Here is a 23,631-nt window from a genome sequence, read left to right on the forward strand (position 1 = left end):
TGGCCCTCCTCGACACGCTTCGGTTTCCCTTTCTTTCCAGTCTATTAGCAGAGCCCCAGGAGCCCCGCAGCTGCTGGAAAAAAGGCTAAGAGCGGAGTGGTCAGGCCTCGGAGAGGTCACCTCGACCCGAGGCCACCTGCTGCACTCACCAGGCCCGGCGCTCAGTTTCTGTCCACCAGGCTACTCTGGATTTAAGGCCAATCGGGCCCCAACCAAAGCGCCCTCTCCTGGCCTGACCAGATCCAGCGCCCGGCAGTCAGCCGCGGGAGCTCGGTGTAGAGTGGAGAGGGCAATCTCCCAGCCAGCCCCTGAGTTTCCAATGAGTTGCTGCAGTCCACATCCGCCGCTCCCACCATCTGTTTCGTAGGAAACCGAGTGCGAGTTGCTTCCGCGTTGGAGAAATAAAGACAGATATAGAAGAAGAAGAAAAAAAAAGCTAGATGCTTTACTGGTGGGGTAGTGGAGAGGGGACCGGTTAGAACCTAGCGAAGCAAATCGAAGGGGCTGAGCGCTGACGTCCGCAGAGAGTCGGTAGGGAGCGGCGTCACCAGCCGAGTCACAGCTGTTTGGGGCGCCCCCTGCAGCAGGTCTGGAGTTGGAATCCTGGAAGATAGAAAGCCCCAGGTAGGGGTGAGGGCGAGATTTGGGACCAAGCCTGCCCGTCTCTACCACTCCTCACACCCCTCCGTTGCCGTCCACGCGGCGCTGGCCAGGGTGCCCCCACCTGCCGAGCGGTGGCAGGGCGATGACGCGTGGCCGGGAGGTGAGCACCACCTCCCCTCTGCTCGCCTCCACTAGGATGTTCTGGATCATGTTCTCCAGCAGCGCCTCCTGCAGGTTGGCGAAAGCCGGGAGCCTGCAGGAGACCAGAGAGTTGGTGTCAGCGCTGTCACCCACCACAGTCACATTCTCTGCTGGCCTCCTCTGTGCTGTACCGTGTGCCACGTGCTCTACCTGGATTCTCATTTACCTCCCCACCCTCCCAACACTAGGCGGCATCCTCGTTTGTTCCAAGTTTACCGACACTTCAAGAGCCCAAGTTGCCAAATGTCATGTTGCTGGCACAGTAGTGGGATTCAAAACCCTGGCAATTGTAGTCCCCATCTCTCAGCCACATTTGGGGAAAGGCATCCAACAATGAGAATGTACAGAAGGGACTACATGGGGCCTAGGAAATCCTAACCCCAAAAGAAAGCAACCACAGAGCAGTCCCAGGGAAAGTGGTACAAGAAGAGGTGGTACTTCTTGCCTGGTTCTAGAAACCCATTTAAGAGATCTTGAAGACTATAACTACTCTCCTTGAAGTGGTGTGATTGTAAATGTTAATAGGCAGGTCTTGGAGAGAAAATTAAAGCTCAGATTGCCATTCTGTAAATACTCCCACCCAGGCCTTACCCTTCCAACGGTTAAACACTGAGTTGGAAGAGATGCATACAGAAGGACACTCCAGTATACCACTGCCTTGCAGGAAGGATCCTTCTGCACACAGCCCTCCTCCAAACCCACACCTGGGTCTGGCTGCTCACCTCCTGATGGCCTCCTTTTCATCCTGCTCTCGTTCCTCCTTCATTATGATCTTCAGCTGCTGCTGCCACCACCATTTCAGGGACTCCTGGGACGAAGTCTGCCGTGGGGTTTCAGTCCCTGTCCAGGTCAACTTCTCTTCCTTCTCCTTCATCATCTCTTCATCCTCCTCCAGCTCCTCCTTGCCTGTATCCTCCTCCTCTTTCTTCTCCTCTTCCTCATCTTCCTCATCTTCTTCCTCCTCCTCTTCCTCTTCCTCTTCTTCCCTCTCCTCCTCTTCCCCATCTTCCTCTCCCAGCCCCCATTTGTCCTCCTCCTGCTCCTTGCCTTCCCTGTCCTCCCAGCTGTTGGAGGACAGAAACAGGCCTGGTTCTACGTGCAGGCTGCTGGACTGGGCCATGAACCTGGCTGACTGCTCACTCCAGAACTGGCAAAAGTAAGGAATCTGCTCCACTAGGCTTTGGTCCATGGCTTCATGGAAGGTCTTATCTTCCAGCAGGCCCCTGGGTGGCAGGGAGGAAAAGAAGGTTCTCACTGAGAGGCCTTGCAGCCCCCTGTGAGGTTTTGGTTTCAGTGTTCCCCAAGTAGTGGTTCTTGCCTACTGTGCCCACAAACAGGAGCTAAGTTGGGGGAGGGAAGCCCTTGGTCCATTGCTCCCACCACCATCCTTCTTTAGAGGAAGACATCTGTGGACCCCATGGAGTCTTAGAGGTGAAGATTATATGGTAGAGACAGAGCCAGGAAGTCTGAGATACACAGATGAGGGACAAGAACCCTGAGGAGAATGTGAACTGGCTCTAGACATCATCTACCAGCCGTGGACAGGGCAGAACTCAGGACCCAGCCTTGATGACCCCTCTAGCCAGCTCTATTGGAGTTGTACCATCCTGGAGAGCCTGGGACCACCAATGGAAAGATCTTGTAAGGAAGTTTTATTTTTCAGGAAAGGAAGGGCTAGGACTTCAGCGGCTGTAAGTGGACTCAGAATTGACTGAATGGACTGGAGAAATGGGGGTTAGGGTCCATGGGGTGGACAGTCACCTGATGATGGTGGTGAGACAGTCAACCAAAAGCTGCTTCTTCTGCTTGGAGACAGGGGCCCACGTGTCAAGGAATTCTTTCTCAGAAGCTTCCAACTCCTCCCTGATGCACTTCCTCTTTGGCAGCATCCTGGGGTGAGCCATGACACTGAGTGGTCTGCACAAGCCACCATGCTGGGACTGGGGGCATAAGCAGTGGTGGTGGCCTCCCAATCAAGAGGACATAGATGAGTTTGGGGTGGGCCCAGCCTTAACCCAAACATGGTGCTACTGCATTTGGGAAACTAAACCTGAGCCTCAGAATTGATGCAGGACCTGGAGAGGCTCCAAGTTGGAAAGGAAGGAAGGATGGGGAGGCCTCGGTGGGTTCCCTATGGGGCCTCTGGCTCTTTGCCTCCTCCTCATATGGGCTTTAGCAGTAATGGGGGCATCTTGGGCCCAACAATGCCACATTAGCCCTAATACCCCCCACCCCTGCCACTGCACCTGTTCCAAGCCCTCAGTAAGGGTTGGGTCTGGGCAGCCCCTGTTCTGGAGAGGGAGAGGGGGTAGAGAGTAGAGGAAGGAGACCCCTCACTCCCTGAGAGTTCACCGGTACAAGAAGTGTCGGGGAAAGTCAGAGAAGTTGGCCAGGAAGTAGTCGATGGCATGGGCGCGGGCCGTGAGGCCCAAGTAGAGCATGCCTGGCGAGGGCGGCTGGGGACATGGCCAGGATGTCTCCTCCTGTGGGATCTTAATATTCCAGCAGGTGGGTGGGTCGAAAGACTGCTGTTTCTTGATTGGGGGCAGCGTCTTTGGGAAGGGGGAGGCATGATGGCAGGGTTTCAGGACTGTACTCCCATCACCAATGGGTCCCCATCCCACCAACCAGGTCTTTTGGGCCATGCAGGGGTTTGACTCTACCCTTCTAGGAGGCTGGACCAGGGGTTGGCAGTATCTTTGAGAGCAAGCAAGGACCCTCTCTCAAGTTATCCAAGGAGATGGCCCTTGGGCTTATTGCTTTACCTTGTACCTCCTCACAGGTTCATAGGCTGTATAATATGCCCTTTTCTGTGGAAGCAAAGAGACACCTGCTTAGGATACAAGAGGCCTAGAGGCCTGAAGCCAATGCCAGGACCTGCTGCCCTCTTGGACTTGCCTAAGAAACACCTTCTTCCAGTACCTTCCCTAGGGAAGTGCAACCTAAAGACAAGGAAAATCTAGTTATCCAACTGAAAGAAAGAGGAGGTACTGCCAAATATGTGTAGGCTGCCCCAAAAGAGCTTGTCTTTGTGCCCTGGAGCTTTGTGGTTTGGTTTGATAAGGAAACAGCCTCTCTTATTAAGATTTAATGCAGGAAAAAAAGGTTTAATTCAGAAATCCCTTCTTCTGTGGCCTTAAGATATGATTTGCATCCACAGTTGGGCCAGAGCTTTAGAGGTGAGCAGTACCTCCTTTGAAGTTGTGTGGTGGACACAAAGGTGATCAAGGAACATGAATACTACCATGGGAAAGCTATGAGATTGGAGGAGGAACCAAGATATGTTTTGTCTTATGTTTATCATTGGTCTCCCCCGACAAATGCTCATAGCATGTTTAACGAATGCTTACTGGGGGGCAGGCACTTTACATGTATTAACTCCTTTGATCCTCCCAAGAGTGCTCAAAGCAGATAATATTTTACCTTAAAATATTTTTAAAACTTTCAATTTTAATCTTGGGAAATTTCAGACATATATAAAATTATACACAAAGAATCTTCCATTACCCACCACCCACCTTCAACAATTAGCAACTCACAGCCAATCTTGTCTCATCTCTACCCCACCTCTGAATTATCTTGAAGCCAATCCTCTGGTCCCTAATACCCCAGCACTTCAATGGCACCTGTTAAGTACTAGCTACATGAAATAGGATGGTCAGCCAGCCTTCTGTATCCAAAGAGTCTCTTGGGGAGATGTTATGATTAGTTTGATGAAAGAAATCTACCCTCTTAAGGCAGGCTGGCCAGTTTTGCATGTAAGACCCCCTCAGATCACTACTTCTGTCATCTCTGGTAAGGCCAATCAGAAATATCTATGGTGTTTAAGGTCCACTCTGCCCTCACCTTCACTTTCCTATCTGTGATAGTGAACTCCACTTCCTGCCGCACCTTCTCGTCCTTCCACTCCTGCAGTTCCTTATGGAACTCCTTCAGGAGTTCCTGCCGGTACACCTGTGGCCCAGGACAAGGAAAGAGAAGACCAAGGTCTGGCAGCTTGCTGTAGAACCCCTGTCCTTCCAGGAGCTGGTTCGCCCTGGGGATCTGGGGATCTAATAGGGCTGGGAACTGTGCTCTAACTCAGCTTCTTTCTGGGGCTGATCCTACCTTGCATACCAGGTCCATGCTATAGAAACTGGCATGCACTGAGGCCTTCAGAGTCACCACAAATGGGATCGTCTCTTCCGGAGCCACCTTCCCTTTCATGGGGCTCACAGACACCTGTTGATTTGGGGAAGGAGTCTCTGGAGCTTCATAGAGATGGAATGGGACAAGATGAGATGGTATGGGATGGAGTGGTATGGGATGAAGTGGGATGGGATGTATGGATGGAGGGAATAGGATGGGGTGGGATGAGATGGGACAAGGTGAGAGGGGGGTAGGTCTGGAGCTCTGCTGGAGGTTCAGAATCTGTGGACACAGGGACTCTCACCTCCCCGAAGTCTAGAGGCTTCAGCTGCCAGGCAAAGACAATTGTCTCATTTTTGGAGCTGTTGCTGAGGAACAGCAGGCGGCTGCACTTGCTCTGCACGGGAATGTTTCCCAGGGAGACGTGGGACTGGGACAGGAAGACATTCTGTTGGTGGAGACAACACAACAGCAACTTTGGGAGGTGAAAAAATAATAATCAGAGCAACTACTGCCAATTACTGAGTGCTTTCAACAGTCCAGGTACCATGGTAGGCAATTTACATGCATTTGATCCTCCCAATAGCCCTATGTTACAGGTTCTACTATTATTCCCATTTTACAGATATGCTGCTAAAGTTCAGACAACATAAATATTTTCTCCAAAGATCTCTCACAGGTGAAGCTTTGGTAAACCCAATTTTACTCTGAATCCTATGATTTTGACCATTAAAATGGGCTTGGAAAGGCTGAGAAATCAGAGTTCGCTTAGAGAAGACAGAACTAAAGCCAACATAGTTTGAGGCCTTGAAGGATGGTTATAAATTAATGGGTGACCAGCTGTTGTTATTGTCACTGGGCACAGAACAGGAGCTGTGTTGTAGGGGTGTCTGGGAAGACTGAGGCCACATGAAAGGAGCACTTTCTCACTGTCCAGACTGAGTGCCTCCAGGGCTGGGACTTTGTTGGACTCTTCTCTGTGTCCCCAGGGCCTCTACAGTGCTCATCCTGCAGTAAAAGTCCAAAAGGGTAGTGGTGGAAGGGTGGACAGGCAGGAGTAGGAGTGGGTAGTAACTAGATGGTGCATGGAAGGATGGATGGAGAACTGCATGGATGGATGGATACATGGATGAGTAAACTGGCATACAGGTCAGGGAGGAGATGGATAGATGGGTGGATGGATAAATGGGTCAGACCTCCCAACAGTGAGGAGTATGTAAACTAAAGGTAGTGTTAGTGACTCTAAATATCTTTCAGCAAATCCATCTAGGTCCAGGGGTGGGCTGTTCTGTTTGAAAATAATACCTTAGAGCCCTAGGTATTACCTACCCCTTCTTTCTATGCTTTCTAGTAACCTCACCCTAATGCTGCAAAGAGGGTGGAGTGGCTGGAGCAGGAACACCTGTGGTCACTAGGTGGCAGGGTAAGCCTCCCATGGAGCTGGTGCTGCCTCCTAAATCTGGAGGAAGTCTGATTCCAGGCTTCACCTCTGTTTCTCTCCATTCTCAACATCATACAATTTCCTTTCCAGCCTCCCCATTCCCATGCACTGGCCACTCTGGCCCCTCAGGCTCCTCCTAGGCCTCAGACCTTCCCAGCTCCCTTACTCCTACCTGTCCAGGAACCATCAGCCTTGAATGTGTGGAGCTGTTGTCCCATGAGGAGATATTGTGGAAAGGGGCTGTATCCCCCAAGGCATGGGGGTCATAGCCCACTCCCTGGAATTGGATTTTGGCTGAGTGCCATCCCAGGATGTGGATGGGCACCTCCACCTGGAAAGTTAGGAGGGTGGGGGAAGGGACTGGTCAGAGCAAGTTCTGCTGAGGAGGCCAATTCCAAGCCCCGTCCCATGTTAGCCCAGGCTGCTACTCACTGTGTAGGTCTTGGCCTCAATAGGTGAGAAAATCCACAAGATCTGAGCAGTGGTGCCTGGCTGGATCTCCCCTTCGGGGTTGAGGCAGCAGAAGATGGGGTGGTCAAAATTTTTTGCCTGAACCTGAGACAGGATGTCGGTCTGGATCTCATATGTCACAGGCACTGAGCCACCATTATACAGCTCATATATCTGCAGGGGGTGGAGATGAGGAAACCTCCATATGGGCTCAGGGCTGCAATGCAGAGAGCCTGGGATTCTGTGTCCACTGCGGGAGGGCAGGTGGATCTCCATAAGTCACACTTACAGTCCCAGAGCTCCCCTAAGTACCTCTGATTTCCCTTCTGGCTTCATCATCCAAGAAGTATATAACTGTATTTTCAGCCTGTGATATTTTAAGATAATCTGTAATCTTCATTTTATTTGTTCTCAACTTACCTTTGTCAAGGTATAAGGGGACACTTAGCTCGTGTCCTTAGTATTGGAATTTAGGGAAATTGTCCAAGCAAACACCATCCTGACTTTTCATCATTTTCTAGGCTCTGGTTCTAGACACCTGTGCGGCTGCCACTTTCTACATCTGCTATCACAGGCATTCCTGCTTAAAGGCAGACAAGGGAGAGTAGAAGGAAGGCATGTGGCCCCCCAGGAATAACTTCAAAGTTTGGGAATCACAGAACGTTCTGGAAGAGACCAGAGATCTTCTGGTCCAATCATTCATTTTAGAGATGAGCAAATGGAAGCCAGAGAGAATAAAGTGTTCATCTGGACTGAGGCCCAGTCCTCTCATCTTCTTTAGCACCCACTACTGAATATGCTGACTTTATTTCTCTAGCCTGGACAATCCTCTGAGCGTCAGACCTGTACCATCTTCTACTGGACAACCCCTCTTGGTTGTCTCACAGGCATCTCAAATTTGTCCAAAACCAACCTCTTCACTCTAACACCTGTTCCTCCCTGCAGTGTATCTCCTTTTTTTTCTTTTTTAATTTATTTTTATTGATTTCAGAGAGGAAGGAAGAGGGAGAGAGAGAAACATCAATGATGAGAGAGAATCACTGATTGGCTGCCTCCTGCACGCCCCCCACTGGGGACCGAGCCCACAACCTGGGCATGTGCCCTGACCAGAATCGAACCCAGGACCCTTCAGTCCACAGGCTGAGGCTCTATCCACTGAGCCAAACTGTATCTCCTTTCAGTAAATGGCACTACATACTCCCAGTAGCTCAAACTAGGAGAGCAATACACCATCCATCCCTGCCTTTCTCTTTCTCTTTTTAAAATTTTTTTTTTTTACTGATTTCAGAGAGGGAGGGAGAGGGGGAGAGAGATAGAAACATCAATGATGAGAGAGAATTATTAATCGGCTCCTCCTGCCCACCCCACACTGGGGATTGAGCCTGCAACCTGGACCTGGGCCCTGACTGGGAATTGAACTGTGACCTCCTGGTTCATAGGTCTGACACTCAACTACTGAGCCACACCAGCCAGGCTCCCTCCCTTTCTTACTTCTCAGATCCAATCCCCAGCAAGTCCCAATGATTCTACCTCCAAAATGTAACTTAAATCTGTTCACTTCTCTCTCTTTCCACTGCCCCCTTGCAGGTCCAGGCCATCATCTGTCATCATGAACAAAAGAGAAAGCTTGGACACAGTTGTGGAGTTTGGTTGAAGGCACAGCTGGGTCTGTTGGCTCCATGCCTGAGGGCATTTTCCATTGTTGCCATTCAGGGCCACAGGAGAGTGATCTGGTCGCTCTGGAAAGCTCTCCTGGTGCACATGAGCCTTTGACTTCCTTTTTGAGAGTCTGGACCTCTGTAAGCTTGGGCACGCCCAGCCTCGGGTGGGGCTTCTGGGAAGCCAGTGGGGTAGAGGGTGACATAGGGAAGTGAACAGAACTTGGGGCTGGCGACTCCATCTCAGGTTGTCATTTCTCTACCTCTAGGCTAAATGGCCAGAGGCCCCTGCCCAGAAACACAAGGGCTTCTAAACAGTTAGAAATTTCAGAGCTATAAAATATTTAGGAAAATACTATGCCCCCCTCTTGAAGATTTCCGATGTATGTTTTCACAGCAAAGGAACCCGATTCCCTCCTACTTATAAAGAAAATCTTATAGCTTCAGGAGAATTCACAATGCAAAAAGATGTCCCTCTCAAAGCAGTGATTTTTAAACTGTGGCTGAGACCTATTAGTGAACAGGTCATGAAACCAATTTAGTGGGTTATGTCCAGCATTTTTTTTAAAAAGGAACAGAATATAATAAAACAAACCATCAGAGTACTTTGCATGTATGTATTGATTTGTGATCTGGGATGTGTTATGTAAGTACTGGGTTATCAGTGTGGTTTGAAGAACCCTGTGCTAGAGGAACAAATATAATAACCCTTCTTTTGCATGGGAACGGGGCCTGGCAGAGGGCTGGGCACCGGGCACCAGGAAGCTGAAGCCTCTTGCCTTGGGTCTCTCGGGGTCCAACCTGCAGGCCCACCTCTTAGAGTGAGGGCTTCTGGAAGGCAGTGTCTTTGTCACCCTGTCAAGAACTTTTGCAGATACACATAGATCAACAAGTAGGCCTCTTGGTGAGCAGGACAATGTAGACCACTGACCTGGCGCGGGGGCAGTGTGTCACCGATCCGGACAGGGATGAACTGATGGGTGGTGGACGTGAAGTGCACGTACTTCTGCTCCAGGTTCACTGTCACACCTATGAAATTTATCTGGAGATAGACAGCTCATGAGTAGCATCCCTCCCAGGGAGGAAGTGAAGCCCCCAGCAGAGAAATCCAGACCCCATCTCCTTGTGGGTATAAGTCCCTGCTCCTCTCTTGACTGTCCAATGACAGGGCTGGGGCCTCACCAGGATCTCTCGGCCATGGGACACCTTGAAGAGCACTGGGAGGCGATCAGTGCTGATGAACAGGTGGCTGGAAGGGAGGACACAAGTCCAGGATGAGTTAGGGAGCCCTGATACCAGTGGGAGAACACATGATCACAGGACATCAGTGGCTTTGAGCTGGCTTGCTCCTGGGAGCATGTGGAAGCCCCTGAGTTGGGAAGGGACAAGAAGGGAATTAAACCTCCCCTGCAGGTGGGAAGGTAGGGTCCTCCCAGGGTGGTAGCTGCCCAGGGTACCCTGGAATCACACAGTACAAGGCTAGGATTCCAGGAGACAGGGGAAAGGAGGGATCTCCAGGACTGGAAGTGCAGGGGGGGGGTGGGAAGGGGGGGAGCACCTGTATTTGAGCTCCACCACCTGCTCCTGCCCAGGACTCAGGCTCCCAGTCTTGGGGCTGATAGAGAATATGCAATTGTCCTGCACGCGCATGTGGTGCAGCTCGGTGCTGTCAAACTCTGTTTGCTCTGCCCACAGCTCTAGGTCGATCTGCTGGTCACTTGGGAAGAGAAAGGCCCTGGGAGGGGGTACAAAGCAGGAGGGGTGAAGCCTCTTAGTCAGAATAGAGAGGAGGGAGCTCTGAACCCCAGAAGGGATGGGGGCAGCCTCCTCCATGCCTCCCTGCTTCATCCCATCTGGCAAGCTGTCCCATGCATGGCTGGGCAAACGTGGCTGCTGTAGAATGTCATTGCACAATGACTAAACAGGAATTGAAGGCCGGGCAGGCTCCTATTGTGAGTTCAGGGGCTCAAGGGGGTCGCTTATTTATGTGGGTCACTTAGAGTTGCCCATTAATCCTGGAAGGTTTTCTGTGACAAAACTCCTAGGAAGGTCCATTTGAGGCTCCTAAGAATGCCAGCAGTACCAACCCGGGCCCCCAAGAGGGACCGTGTCCAGCTTGGGCACAGAGCAGAGAACAGAGGTCCCAGCAGGACTTTCATTCTGGAATCTGAAGAAAGGTTAATGCCCCTTAAATGCCTGGTGCTGTAGTAAAGTAGATTAATGCCCCTGAAATGCCTGGTGCTGTAGTAAAGTAGACACTGCACTTGCTGACAAAACAAGTGACAAAGGGGACCCAAGATCACAACCTGAGATCTGGCACAGAGATGTCCCCAAACTGACAGAGGCTATGAACAGGGAGAAGTCAGAGGGAAAGAGAAAATGGTCAACAAATCTGAAAAGGCTCAATGGGAGATGGAAAAAGCAAATCAAAACTCCCTCCAGTTGATCTGAAATATTTTCACATCAGAAATGTGAAGAGTTACATCCAATGCTGTTATGTCTAGGAAGAAGAGATACCCTCAAAAGTAGGTAGGGAGAGAAGAATCTGCTGCCACCTTTTTTGGTAGGAATTTGGAATAAAAAATGTATATGCCCTCTGAACAGAAATTATATTTTGGGAAAGTAACCTGCAGAAATAAATGCTCACACACAAAAAATGTTTATTACAACCTCCTTTGTAGTAGCAAAATAAAAAGCATGGGGAACAACTAATGTCATCCAATAACGGAGTGGTTTAATAATTTATGGCCATGTAATGGGATATTATGCAACTACTAAAAAGAATGAGCTAGATCTGTATATTGATCTGTATTTATCTAAAGGGAACGTTATTGATATAATGCTGAGCAGAAAGTATTATGTAAAATGTGCTATTACTGTAAAACAGAGAGAGAGAGAGAGACAGAAACATCCCCTGTAGCTTTCGCTGGGTCTGTATGCTGTGGAGGAAGCTCTCATCACTTCAGCAGGGCGGACCTGAAGGGGGCAGGGGAAGTTCTTACTTTTCTCCCATCACCTTGTATTGGTTGACTTGTTACAGGTGAATAAACGGCTTTTGTCATTTTTATCTGGGGGATATTGACCAGTGGAGATCTTATTATTTTGGGGGTCATCTAAATAGTTTCAATACTTCTCTTTCCCTCACTGCCTTCACTCAGTCTCCCTCCAAATAATCCTGAGCCCCTTTTCCCTGATGATCCTCTGGTGTGGGCTTCCCCATCTGGGGACTGCAGCAGCCTCCCACCTGTCCCCCTGCCTCAAACTGCTAATCTGCTTTTTCTCTCCTCAACCCAGACCAGAGGACAGGCCTGGTAAGTAGATGATGTCTTTGCCCTTCATCCCAGTTTACATCCCATCGATGCTCTTGGGAAGAAGTCCAAACTCTCAGAGGGAGAAGGATTCTAAGGCCTAGACCTTGGCCCCTGCTGGATCCCCCCGGCCATATCTGAGGTCCTACCCTGCCTCCCCATCAATGCTCCAGTCATGCTGGGCCCTTTCCTCTTACCCACGTACAAGCCAGGTGCTCTGTTGGAAGGCTCTGTGCATCTCCCTGCACTTCTCCGAAGGCTGCAGGCCTAGCTTAGTGGTAGCTTCCTCCAGGAAGCCTTTCTCACGTCCAAAACGGAGTGAGGTGGCCTCCTGTGCTGCACACTTCTTTCACAGCACACATCACCCTGCACCCCAGGCTTGTCTACCCAGAGAGCCTTGCTGCAGGGCCTGGGTTCGCCTGCATTTCTATCTGAGAGCCAGCCTGGACCCTGTGCCTAGGAAGCCCCAGGGAAAATTTAGCCAATGACCCACTAAGTGCACCAGGAAACAAATGAGGTTAGCCGGCCCCTGTATGGAATCTCCCCTTAAATACTAGGCCCCTAGTATTCTCTGCACCCAGGATAGAGGCGTCAGGGGAGGCGTCGAAGGGAAGTGGCAGCGGTGTGGCTCCCTGTTCCCCCCATGCTCTCCTCATCCTTGGGATTCTTACTCCATCTGCTCTGCTGGCTGCTGCCTCCAGGCCAAGTCCACACTCCCTGTTTCTTGCTGGTCTTGGCAAGAATAAAACCTTCAGTTTGTTCTTTATAAACTCAGCTGAGACCAGCTAGAATTTTCAAAAATAGCCTTCTAAGGAAGGGAAGGGAAACACAACACACAAAAAGCCTAGAAGAGTCCAGCCATCCAAGGAAGGTTCCCTGTGCCTGGGCTCCTGGAAGAAGCATAGACTGCTTCCTGAACCTCCAGTGATCTCCCGACGGATGGGCCCCGTGCATGGGCACTCTGCCTGGGTTTCCTCTCGCCTCGGTTTCCAGCCACCTGGATCCTCTCCACAGAGAGTGGGAGCTGGCTTGCTCCTTCACAAACACACATGCACACACAATCCACCAAAATACCCTGCTCCATGCCAGGACACAGGCCAGCGCCGCTTTTCCTGCACACCCCCTCCCCCCCACCCCAGCCATTGGACCTGGCTCCTGGCCACTAAAGAGCCAGTGAGTGGCGGATCCAGAGCTCAAAATGGGCCCTAGACCTTCCCCATTGGCCAGCAGCCCTGCCTGCCAAGCTTCCTTTGTCATTCAGGGCCAGAGCCCTCAGTTACTCAGAGTCCAGCCCTTCTCAGCAAGAGCCGCCTGGGGAGCCAGTGTCCCCAGCAGCCTCCACAGGGAGGGGCAGGGTAACCCAGAGTAAGGGGCATTACACCCCCAAGACTCTCTGCTCAGGCAGGAAGGTTCCTGAGGTCCCAGATGCCTCTGCCTGAGTATTTTCCACCTCATCCACCCACTGTCACGCCCAGGCTGGACTCCTGGCTCTCTCCCCGGCCTGACCCAGATGGGACACTTCTCCCTCACCTCCATTTAGCCAAGGAAAGTTGGAAGTCATCAAAAGGAAGTTTACTAGGAAATCAAGGCGCGTGGCAGAGACAGGGAGAAAGAACAAGAAAAAGCCCTGGTGTGGAAACGGGATGTTTACTGGGCACAAGCTCGGGCCCCGTGGGAGGAAAGCCAAGCGTGAGGGTTGGGTCTCTGGCCTGGGCCCCAGGTGACTAGCGAAGTGCAGCCTGCTCCAGGCCAGCCTCCACCCTCCCGCAGCCCCACGGGGCTTCGCTCAGTCACACCTTCCTCCCTGACCCCATGGTAGCAGCAGATCCCTGTCTTTCTCCCCCACTCCCCACCCCACCTGAGACCCTCTACTCACCCCCATGCAGGCCCTGTCCTCACTGGACTGGGGCTCTGTCAGGGGTGCCCTAGTGCCCAGCACAGTGCCTGGTACACAAGAGCAGTTCTAAGCCTTGCTGACTAAGTGGCAGGGGCCCTGGAGTTGGACAAATCTGGGGTTAAACCTGGCTGTGATGAGTGCTTAGCCTCCTGTCTGTGAACCAGTCAGCAAATGAAGACTTCCCACATGGTTGGTGTGAGGCTTGGAGGAAAAAGGCTTGTGAAGCAGAGCCTGGCATGGAGCAGATGCTCAGTGGACGCTTCTCATTAATTAAATATTGAGATGACGGTGCCATCTCCAGCAGGTGATGCCACCACTTTCCAGTCTGTGGTCATGTCTCAGCCAGTGACAGGCCCTGCATCCTGCTGGGCAGCCACAGTCCCACCCTGGCCACCACAGCCCATTGATGGGGTGCCCGCTTTCACAGATGCCAGGCAGCTAGGTCTACCAGCAGCAAGTGAGGGCCTCCAGCACCTGCCCCCTCCCCAGACCCCTAGCCACCCCCCACACCAGCCCTACCAGTCCAGGGGCACCACTCCGCTGTTCTTCAGGGCCAGGAGCACCACAGAGGGTGGGGCATCTATGGGCGCTACCCCAAAATTGAAGTCGAGCTTCAGAGGGGTGTAGATGGGGGGAAACAGACTTGTGCTGTGTGGAGCAGAAAAATGGGCTCAGAGACAGGAATAAGAAGAGGGGGGCCTCCCAGGGGCTTGGCACTCATCACCCTACAGGTGGAATTAGGGATGCTGGGACTTGGGCCCTGCCTTCTCAAGGCCTCTCTAGGTAGGGACTTGGGCAGCACTTAGGATGCTAAGCGGATCCCTGCCTTCTCAAGGCCCCTCTAGGGATGAGCAAGGATTTGGGGGGAGTTAGAGAGCCACTTCTTGGACAGGGCCTGGTGCTGAGGGTGTGGACAGAGAGCTCCAAGAATATCCCCAACAGGCCCTGACCCCCTCCCAGGCTCGGCTCACCTGTGCCGGGTGGGCACCTTGTACATGAGTTCCCCGGGGGTGGGGTCACGCTCCAAGTAACTGTTGAGCAAGTCCAGGGAGAAGAGATACCACAGGTGCCTGCGGGTGATGCCCTCAGCACTGCCCAAGGAGCAGACATCCAGGACGGAGAGTACGGGGTACACAGCTGTCAGGAAGACGCGGCACAGCTCCCGCTTCTCCCCAATGTTGTTATCTGGGGGAGAGGGATGTGGACGAGAGGAGTGGGCTCACCTCCCGGCTCCCCTGGGGCAGAGCCTGCGGGACCCCTGGGGCCCTGGTTAGGAGCAGCAGATGTCTCCCAGGCTGTGGGACATTTCTAGCGACAGCCAGCCCTTGTCTGATGCTTGCACGTACCAGGCACGGTCCTAAGTGCTTCACGCACACCACTGTGTTTAATGTGCACCGTACTTGTGTTCAAACTAGTTCTTACTATCAGTTTTATTGGACATAATTTATATGCCATAAAGTTAACCCTTTACCGCATACAATTCAGTGTTCTCTCGTATATTCAGACCTGTGCAACCATCCCCACTATCTAATTTTAGAACATTTCCATCACCCCAAAAAGAAACCCAGTAGCTGTCATTCCCATTCTCCCCTCCCTCCACCTCTGATGCCCCTAATCTACTCTGTTTCTGTAGATTTGCCCATTCCGGATGTTTCACATACATGGAACCATATACTATGTGGCTTTTTGTGAGTGGATTCTTTCACTCGACATGTTTTCAAGGTTCTTCCATGTGGTAACATGTATCAGTACTGCTTTCCCTTTTCTTGCCTGTGCACTGTTATTATCCCCAGTTTACAGATGTGGAAAATGAGGCACAGGGAGGTTAAACAATCTGCTAAGATTACATAGCTAATAAGTGCAGGGGCCAGATCCAGTCCCAGGCAGTCTGGCTCAAGTCCACACTCTGAGCCACTCTTCTTGCTGCCCTGAATGCTGTCCCTTGCCCCCAGGCAGGCTGGGAAAGACTCCATTCCACTGAGGAGGAAGCTGAGGCCCAGGGCAGCTGAGGGTTTGCCTGAGATCCCACAGTGAATCAGCACAGCTCTAAACTCTTCACTGAGCCTCCACAGTTCAGGTGTCGCATACACAGACACCCACACAGACAGAGGTAGTTGGTATGACATACACACACCAGGCACCCAAAAGTGCGCCCTAGGACACTCACCCTTAGTCAGCTAGCTCTGCCTGGACCCTCCGCATCTCCCCACCCAAGTCCTGCTCACACAGCCCTCCCCCTTTCCTCCAAGCCCTGAATCCGTGTCAGGTGGTCCAGGTACCTCTATGCGAGAGGAGAGAGTAACTGATGGTCCAGGAGAACTGGGATCGGTGGTTGGGACAGGCGGTCAGGCAGATGGTGTCCTGGGACCAGGGTGGCATGCTCCCCTCTGTGTGGTCCAGCTGAAGAGCTGCTCAGGGATGACCCGGGGGGGGGGGGTCAAGGGCAGAAGGCCCTCAGTGCAGGTCAGAGAGGCTCTGCCTCTCCTGCTCCTTTCCAGATATCCTCCCGGGGCTGGCAGAGCACTGGCTGCAGAGTAGGCTCTGAGCCAGAAAATGGGGAGCAGAGTCCTTCCTCCCATACCAAGACAGAGGGCATCTGACTTTGTGTCATTGGCACCTTGCTAAACACTTTGATCCACCTAACAGCCTGTGAGATAGGTGCTGCCATTAGCCCCACTTTACAGATGAAGCGGAGGCTCAGAGAGGGCCAGCCCAGTGCCATACATCTAGAAAGTAGAAGCACCAAGTTTTAAGCTCTACTTTGCCTGCCCACACACCGTGGTCTGATTACCCAGTCTTAACCAGTGCCCGCCTCCCTGGCCCAGCCAATACCAAGGGGGTTGTCGCTGATACTCTCAGGGCTGTGCTGCTCCAGGAACAGGCGATAATCGAGGGTGCAGTTGCCTTCGTTATGGAGCACCAGCAACCTGGACTGCTGGTTGTTCACCACCACATTCCCAAAGTCCAGCTCCTTCTCCTTTGCCTGAGGGCCAGAGTCAGCCAGCCAGGGCAGGGGGCTCCCCCAGGCTCCCAGCCCTGGCTTTCCCACCCCTGATTCCCCAAGGAAAGGCAGTTCCAGGGGTACGGGCCAGGGGCCAGAGGGCTCCCATCACCTGCCCTCTCAGAGTTGGGTCCCCTGGGATACACTGACCCCCAGCACTCCCGCCAACCCACCGGGATTCTCCCACTCACAGAGATGGTGCTGGTGATGCCCATGCCCACCAGTCGGATAATGTAGTGGGTGGTGGTGTGGGGCTTAGTGTTTGAGGGCAGGCCGGCTTCCCAGACCCACACCCCCACTCGGAACAGATACTTGGTCTCCTCCAGAGGGCTGAAGGTCCATGTCAGCATCTATGTCACAGAGATTCTCCCTGTGTGGGGCCTTCGGGAACCCCCACTCTCCGCCCAGGCTGTCTGAAGTCCCATTGCAGGACATCAAGCGATGGTAACCCTTCCTGAGTGTTTACCTTACACACACACTATATATCATGTTATTTCCCAAAGCCTCTCAATCCTTTGTCCCCACCAGGGAAGTGGTATTATTTTAGTGCCTCATTTTCTGGTGAGAAGCTGGAGATTCAGAGAATTGGGGTAACTTGCCCAAGGTCACAGAGTGGTGAGGGCACTTGATGGGAGCTGTGTGTGAACTCTCAAGGCTGACTCCAGAGTCTGTCACTTGCCTTGCCGATTACTACCCATACATTTGTTAGTGGTTTATGGCCTGTTTTGGCCTCCCAACTAGTTTATAAGGCCCTAGACCAGGATGCTAGCTTGGGTCCCAGCCTGTGCTCCCCTCCAGACAGCCACTGGGACCTCTAGGAGTCCATTTCCTCACTCCTGGCCCAAATCCAGCTGCTCCAAACCACCTCCCAGTGATCTCATGGTTTTGGGTGACCATGGGTGGAGGGTGGACTCATCCCTGGGCAGTGGCATCAGAAACCCTGGCTTAAGTCCCAGCTTTGTACCTCCTAATTTGTAATCTTAGTGAATGGATTTTCTTCTTTAAGTCTTAATTCTTCTTTATAAAATGGGAAGTAATGATAATGGTAACAACCACATCTATTTGTAAGACTGGGGGAGGTGACTATGGATTGAATAGGAGGTGACTATGGATCAAGTGGGAAGTGCACATAGTAAGCCTGGCCCCTGATAGGCATGAGTAAGAGATGATGGTTGAGGTGAGGGTGGCGGGTACCCTTTCCTCTGGCCTTGGGCAGTGGGGCAGGGAACTCACAAGGCTCTCATTTGGTTGGATAAGCCCCCTGGCGGGCTGGACGGTCAGCATCTTTCGGTACTGCTGGGAGACCCTCCACTCAAACTCCAAGGGCAGACGCGAGGGGTTGCGGAAGGTGAAGAGGCTGGTGGAGGAGCAGCCCACTCGGGTGGGCTTGAAGAAGATGCTTTTGGAGGTGTCCAGCTTCAGCTGCAGTGGCTCCTCCCGGCTCTGCATGATCACCTCCTGGGGCCAAAGGAGGGAGGTCAGTACCCTGACTTCACCCCGCAGCCCTGGATCCCCTGAATGTCCAGAAAGCCATGGGTTGGTAGCTCCAAGGGGCTGCAAAGGCACTCTGCCAGCCTGGGCCTGGGCAGCTTCTGTTGAAGGCAGAGTGCATCGGGACTGACCCAGATGATTCTTGGGAAGAGCTCAGGGACTGATGGTTCCACCACCTCAGACTCTTTCTCTGGCCTGGCCCTTTGTACCACCTGCAGATATGAGTCTTATGTTGCCTTGCTCCTTCCTGTTGAACCTCTGAACCCCTTTTCTTGACCCAGACCCCACAAGGGGCCTGGAGTGGTGAGAGAACTGCTCACCTCCCTGCCATGTACTTCCTGAAGGAGCAGCAGACCCTTGGCTACTTTAAGTGAACTTCAGAGGCCAACCCCAGCATGTGGCTTTGAAAAGGGAGCAACCCCAGACTATGGCTCACTCCCAAGGACCCAGGCCCCTACCCCTGCCTCCTACCTTGAGATATTGGGGGCAAAAATTGAACTGGAAGTAAAAAACGTGCTGCTTCCAGGCATTGCCCTTGGGGTGGGTACAGATGAAGAAGATCTGGTGGGCCTCAGGGGCCAGGAGGCCCGAGCTGGGCCGCAGGGAGATGTCTGGGCTGCTCTTGGGGTCCAGGTTGAAGGTCAGCAGCAGGGAGCCTTTGTTGGTGAGGAGCAGGCTGCGGTAGGAGGCCTCACTGGGAGACACTGCAGGAAACAGCTGGGGTGCGAGAGAAGAGAGACCCATGCTCAGATCTACAGGCCCTCCCACCCCTGACACACACACTCAGGGAGTGGAGGGAGGCCACAGCTTGGCACCAAAAAAATGCTTCAGTCCTACAGAGACTTCCAGATCTGGAGATAGAGTGACCATAGGAACTGGCCCCAGGAAACAGGCCTCCAAGACCAATCCTCAAGGTTAAGGAGTTCTTTCATTTTAGGGCACCCTCAAACCTTCTTTTCGAAGAACCTACTTTCAGAGGTCCTGGTTCGGGAGCTCTGGGATGAACAGCTCCTTCTAGACCAGCCTTGGGCAAACTACGGCCGGCGGGCCGGATCCGGCTGTTCTATCCGGTTCTCTTACTCTCCCTTCCGCTCCTTTACTTTGAATTTATATTAGTTCACATAAACACTCCATCCATGCTTTTGTTCCGGCCCTCCGGTCCAGTTTAAGAACCCATTGTGGCCCTCGAGTCAAAAAGTTTGCCCACCCCTGAGCTAGATGATTCTTCTGCAGGTGGCCGAGGGGAACCCACTTTGAGAAAGTGAAAGCCCCAGCAATCCCAGCAGGGGCTCATTCTTGGGTGTCCTACCCCTGACAGGTGTTCAGTAAATGGGGCACAGACAAATGAAGGAGCTGGAGTATTTTAAACCTGAGTGAGAGGACAGGGATGTATTTCAGATGGAGCAGGCAGGGACCAGCTGTCTAAGCCCCAGGCTCTCCTCAGTTCCAGGGACGTGGCCCAGGAGAGAGTCCCCAGGGGCTGGCGGTGAGGAGGTTGGGACAGCTAGGGAGGTTGCTGGGATGCGTTTCTCAGACCATCAGAGAAGGGAGAGGGATCTGAAGGCCATGGCAGAAGCCAGGCTCCTGTCCACCGCCCACTATTGCTGGGCCATGCTCACCTTGGGGGCGTCCAAGGAATACTGGGGGATGTGGTGCTCCAAGGCAGCACAGTAGCTGTGGCCTCGCGCCCGGAGTGTCAGGCACCAGGATGGGCACACAGTGCAGTCCTCCTCAATATTATTGAAGCTCTGCAGCACCTGCAGGGGGGCCAGATCCACGGACAAGCTCAGAGTCCTGTGTCCAACCCTGTGTGGCACCCCAGCTTGCCCCCCTGCACTGCAGAAGTCCTCATCGGGCCCCTCCTGCGGCACACCTGGCTCCCCACACTGAGCACTCAGCAGCCACCCTTCAGCCCTCACACCAGCCCTAGGACATCCTGGGGAAATGTGCTTAGAGAGACGCTGGCCAATGGAAATATGAGAGCCACAAATGTGAGCCACAGACATAATTTTAAAGGTTCTAGGAATCACATTAATAAAGTGAAACACATGAAATTAATTTCTATTATGTTTTCTTTAACCCAATAAAATCTTATTTCAACATATAATCGGTATATGTGATTTGCAAAGTATTTTACATTCTTTTCATGCTAAGTCTTTGAAATCCAGAGTGTCTTCTACCCTTAAAGCACATCTCAACTTGGACTGGCCACATTTCAAGTGCTTGGTGGCCCCCTGTGGCTGGTGGCTGCTGTGTCGGGCAGCACAGGGCTAGGCATGCAACTGAAAATCTGATGTGCTGCCCGGCTGGTGTGGCTCAGCAGTGAGTGTCAACCCAGGAACCAAGAGGTCACTGGTTTGATTCCCAGTCAGGGCACATGCCTGGCTTGCAGGTTCAATCCCCAGTAGGGGGCATGCAGAATGCAACCAATCAATGATTTCCTCTCATCATTGATGTTTCTATCTCTCTCTCCCTTCCTCTCTCTCTAAAAATCAATAAAGGAAAAAAAAAAATCTGATAGGCTCGGCCTTGGCCAAGGCAGGTGTCCACAGCCTCATTCCTACAGACTTCCACATTCCACTGCAAAGGTATTAGAATGGAAATAATTAAAGACTCAATTTTAGAAAGACTTCTCAGAAGTTTGGATATGACTTCGTTTATAGATGAAAAGACCAGGGCTCAGAGACATCAAGGGACTTGCCCAGGATCACATGGCTGGTAAAGAACTCTAATGTTGACTGCACTGCTCAAGTCTTCTCTGGGCCCCATCTCCCAGGCCACTGGGCAAGACAGTGAGGTAGGCAGAGCTGAGAGGGGAAGGGAGAGAAAGGACAGGACTGACTGGAGATGAGGAGGGAGTCATGTGTGCCTGGGACTGAGGCTGGGCTGAGGTCAGCCTATGCACGGAGTTTCCTGGCCAAGGGAAGCTGTGCTGTGCTAGCAGCCCCCCCCCCCCGCCCCCGACACACACACCTAATTACCTGGCGCCCCTGTCCCCCAGGCCCTGGTTCCTGTCCCTAGCTCCTTTAGAGGGACTTCTTCCTACTTCAAGGACTAGAAGAGAAGCCAGGAGCAACTCCTCCTACAACAGAATTTCCCTTGGGCTGGACCCAGCTGAGCTCTCCCTCTGAAGGGGGTGGGAGGCCACACATGACTGAGACATAATCACACAAGACAAGAAGGCCCTCAGCCAAGGCAGGCCCTGAGCCTGGGAGAAAACAAACCAGTGAGGCTACTTTCCAGCCAAGAAGCCAAGGAGAAGAGCCTGGCAAGGAGAAAAGAGGATAGATCCTATAGGACCCCTCTGTCACCCCCTCAGACCCCTCCCTGCCATTCACTCTGGGCCAGAGAACCCGCCTTCCCCGTCCTGTGTGCCTGCACACACCTTATAGATGGCGAAGGCTTCGAGCTCCACGGCATAGAGAAAGTTTGGGTGAGGCGGGTGGAAGTGTAGGCGCATGGCTGTGGACTTGAGCGGGGGCACATCGCAGGTTTCTGGGGTCACCCAGAAGGGGCAGTTAGACCTGTGTGTCCAGACCACAGTGATCTTGCCCTTGGTGTGGTTCACCAGGCACAGTGGGACAGGGTTGGGATTCTCAGGTCCGGTGCAGGCACCAAAATCCACCTCGACAGGCTCCAGGCTGACAGCCGGGGGGAAGACGGCCAAGTCCTTGGTGCCATCGAAGAAGTACTCAGTCATGGGGGGGATGACGGGATACTGCAGCGCCGGCACATCCTCCAGGTCCTGGTGGGAGAGACAAGCGGGTAGAGGCCCAGCTGCATTCCTCCTGCATGCCCCTCACCTGTATGGTTCTTTCTGGAAAACGCTGCCAGAACTCTGCACAGGTCACCTCCACCATGCTATGGGGGCACAGGACTGCTCAAGAATTGCTAGAGAAGGGGGCATGAATCTGGGAGGGTAGCCTGCCCCCAGGGCCCAGTGGGGTCCATCGAACCTCCATGGGAATCATGAGGGCCCCGTTCTTATCCTGTTCCAGCTTCTTCTCGCTCAGCATCTGGCCCAGGATGTCAGGGGGGTAGAGTGTCAGGCCCCGAGCCAGGTGTGTGCGGTACCAAACGAGGTGCTGAGGCTTCAGGATGGCCGGCTTGGTGCTGTCTGAGTGGCAGGTCCCGATCAGGTCCAGGAACAGTGGGTCCTGTGACATTTGTCCATGTGAAGCTGGATTTCAGCCCCCACTCACCACCAGCTGGTCAGGGCACAGTTTGAATGAGCTTGCCCAGGGGTGTGGGTTGGGGTGCTCACTTCAAGGTTATTAGCCCTGCACGTGCAATGTGGGGTAAGGTCCAATCCCCCTCTCCCTAGCAACACCATCAGAAAAGTCCCTGGCCTGGAGCAGTCAGGGCAAAGTGGGCACACCCACATGACTGAGTAAACTTCGGGTGCCTCTGGCCATGCTGTGGCTCCAAAGCCAAGCTGAAGCTCTGGAGGAGACGATCCAGGCAGACAGCCTCAGAAGTTCAAGACAACAGAGGTGAGCACCAAGCGTTGTCTTTATGATGGGGCCTCAGATGGGTCCCCCCAGCTCCCAGGGAAGTCCCTCCTTGACCTCTCCCTCCCCACACACCTGGTGGTGGATGAGACAGGCCACCCGCCGAAAGTAGATGATGGGGTGAGTGGGCTGGAAGGCACAGAGCAGGGTCATGCGGGCCTTGCCCACCAGGGTCCCGAAGGTGGGCCTGATGCTGAAGACACTCTCCTGGCAGTCAATGGCAAACTGGAAGTGGGCCGTGCAGTCCGATTTGTTCTCAATCCACAGGGGCTGCTCTGAGCGCTCTCCAAGGTGGATCCAGCTGAAATTGATGCAGTAGTGCTGCAGGGACACATCAGGACCTGGGCATAGGAGATGGGGTCCCAGTGAGTGGGCCCTGCCGCCTGGGTGGGGCTGGACTATCAGCCTCCCCAAGGGTGTCTCAGAAAGGGTCCCACTGATGGGAGCTGGTGCTGCCTGGAGACAGAAGGCCAGGCTGGAAAGGCTGGGAGCCCAGCAGCCTCAGCAGACCTCCAGGTCCCCAGGAGTGAGGGCAGGCACATGATCTCCAGGTGTCCTCAACTGATTCCTCACTGAGTCCACCAGGGGGCAGCAGACACAGAGGCTGAAGGGCAAGGAGGCAGCCGGCTCTTAGCAGGCACGGAGCATTTCCCAATCCTAAGCATGGGCTGCTCCTGTCCCCAGAGAATTGCAGCGTCCTGGGATTGCCAGTACCTCTACAGAAACCAACGACTTTGAGCAGGGTTTGGGAGGCACAACCAGAGGGCATAACAGTCACGTAGTCCATAGTTCTGACGTCCAAGGTTTTGGGGTGGAAAAACACCGACACATATTTCTTCTTTCCTGGGGGCACGATGCCATAGGCCGTGGAACATGAGAAGGCCTGGTCTTTGGGCAGCATGTCTTGGGCCACTTCAATTCTGAAGGGGGCACTCACCTGTG

The 23,631-nt window shown here is 53.0% G+C and overlaps 1 protein-coding gene across 1 annotated transcript in view; it reads right to left on the minus strand.

Annotated features, from left to right (window-relative positions):
- Positions 1-425: 425 nt before the first annotated feature.
- The window catches only part of CFAP65 (cilia and flagella associated protein 65), a 29,556-nt gene continuing 6,350 nt past the window's right edge, over positions 426-23,631 (minus strand). The window contains exons 8-33 of the mRNA XM_080671146.1: positions 23,404-23,626; positions 22,765-23,030; positions 22,135-22,335; positions 21,564-21,923; positions 19,798-19,935; positions 18,650-18,895; positions 17,921-18,145; positions 16,879-17,037; positions 16,519-16,669; positions 15,966-16,094; positions 14,658-14,871; positions 14,206-14,334; positions 10,040-10,216; positions 9,664-9,730; positions 9,413-9,523; positions 6,806-6,997; positions 6,546-6,704; positions 5,237-5,380; positions 4,912-5,025; positions 4,651-4,758; positions 3,570-3,614; positions 3,157-3,356; positions 2,566-2,694; positions 1,527-2,027; positions 725-856; positions 426-603 (exon numbers count right to left, since the gene is read on the minus strand). Coding sequence (XP_080527272.1) covers positions 483-603; positions 725-856; positions 1,527-2,027; positions 2,566-2,694; positions 3,157-3,356; positions 3,570-3,614; positions 4,651-4,758; positions 4,912-5,025; positions 5,237-5,380; positions 6,546-6,704; positions 6,806-6,997; positions 9,413-9,523; positions 9,664-9,730; positions 10,040-10,216; positions 14,206-14,334; positions 14,658-14,871; positions 15,966-16,094; positions 16,519-16,669; positions 16,879-17,037; positions 17,921-18,145; positions 18,650-18,895; positions 19,798-19,935; positions 21,564-21,923; positions 22,135-22,335; positions 22,765-23,030; positions 23,404-23,626 — 4,641 coding nt within the window. The 3' untranslated portion in view covers positions 426-482. The remainder of the gene's footprint in view (positions 604-724; positions 857-1,526; positions 2,028-2,565; positions 2,695-3,156; positions 3,357-3,569; positions 3,615-4,650; positions 4,759-4,911; positions 5,026-5,236; positions 5,381-6,545; positions 6,705-6,805; positions 6,998-9,412; positions 9,524-9,663; positions 9,731-10,039; positions 10,217-14,205; positions 14,335-14,657; positions 14,872-15,965; positions 16,095-16,518; positions 16,670-16,878; positions 17,038-17,920; positions 18,146-18,649; positions 18,896-19,797; positions 19,936-21,563; positions 21,924-22,134; positions 22,336-22,764; positions 23,031-23,403; positions 23,627-23,631) is intronic.

This window comes from Plecotus auritus (genome assembly GCF_963455305.1).
Source record: "Plecotus auritus genome assembly, chromosome: 5".
Taxonomy (NCBI): Eukaryota; Metazoa; Chordata; class Mammalia; order Chiroptera; family Vespertilionidae; genus Plecotus; species Plecotus auritus.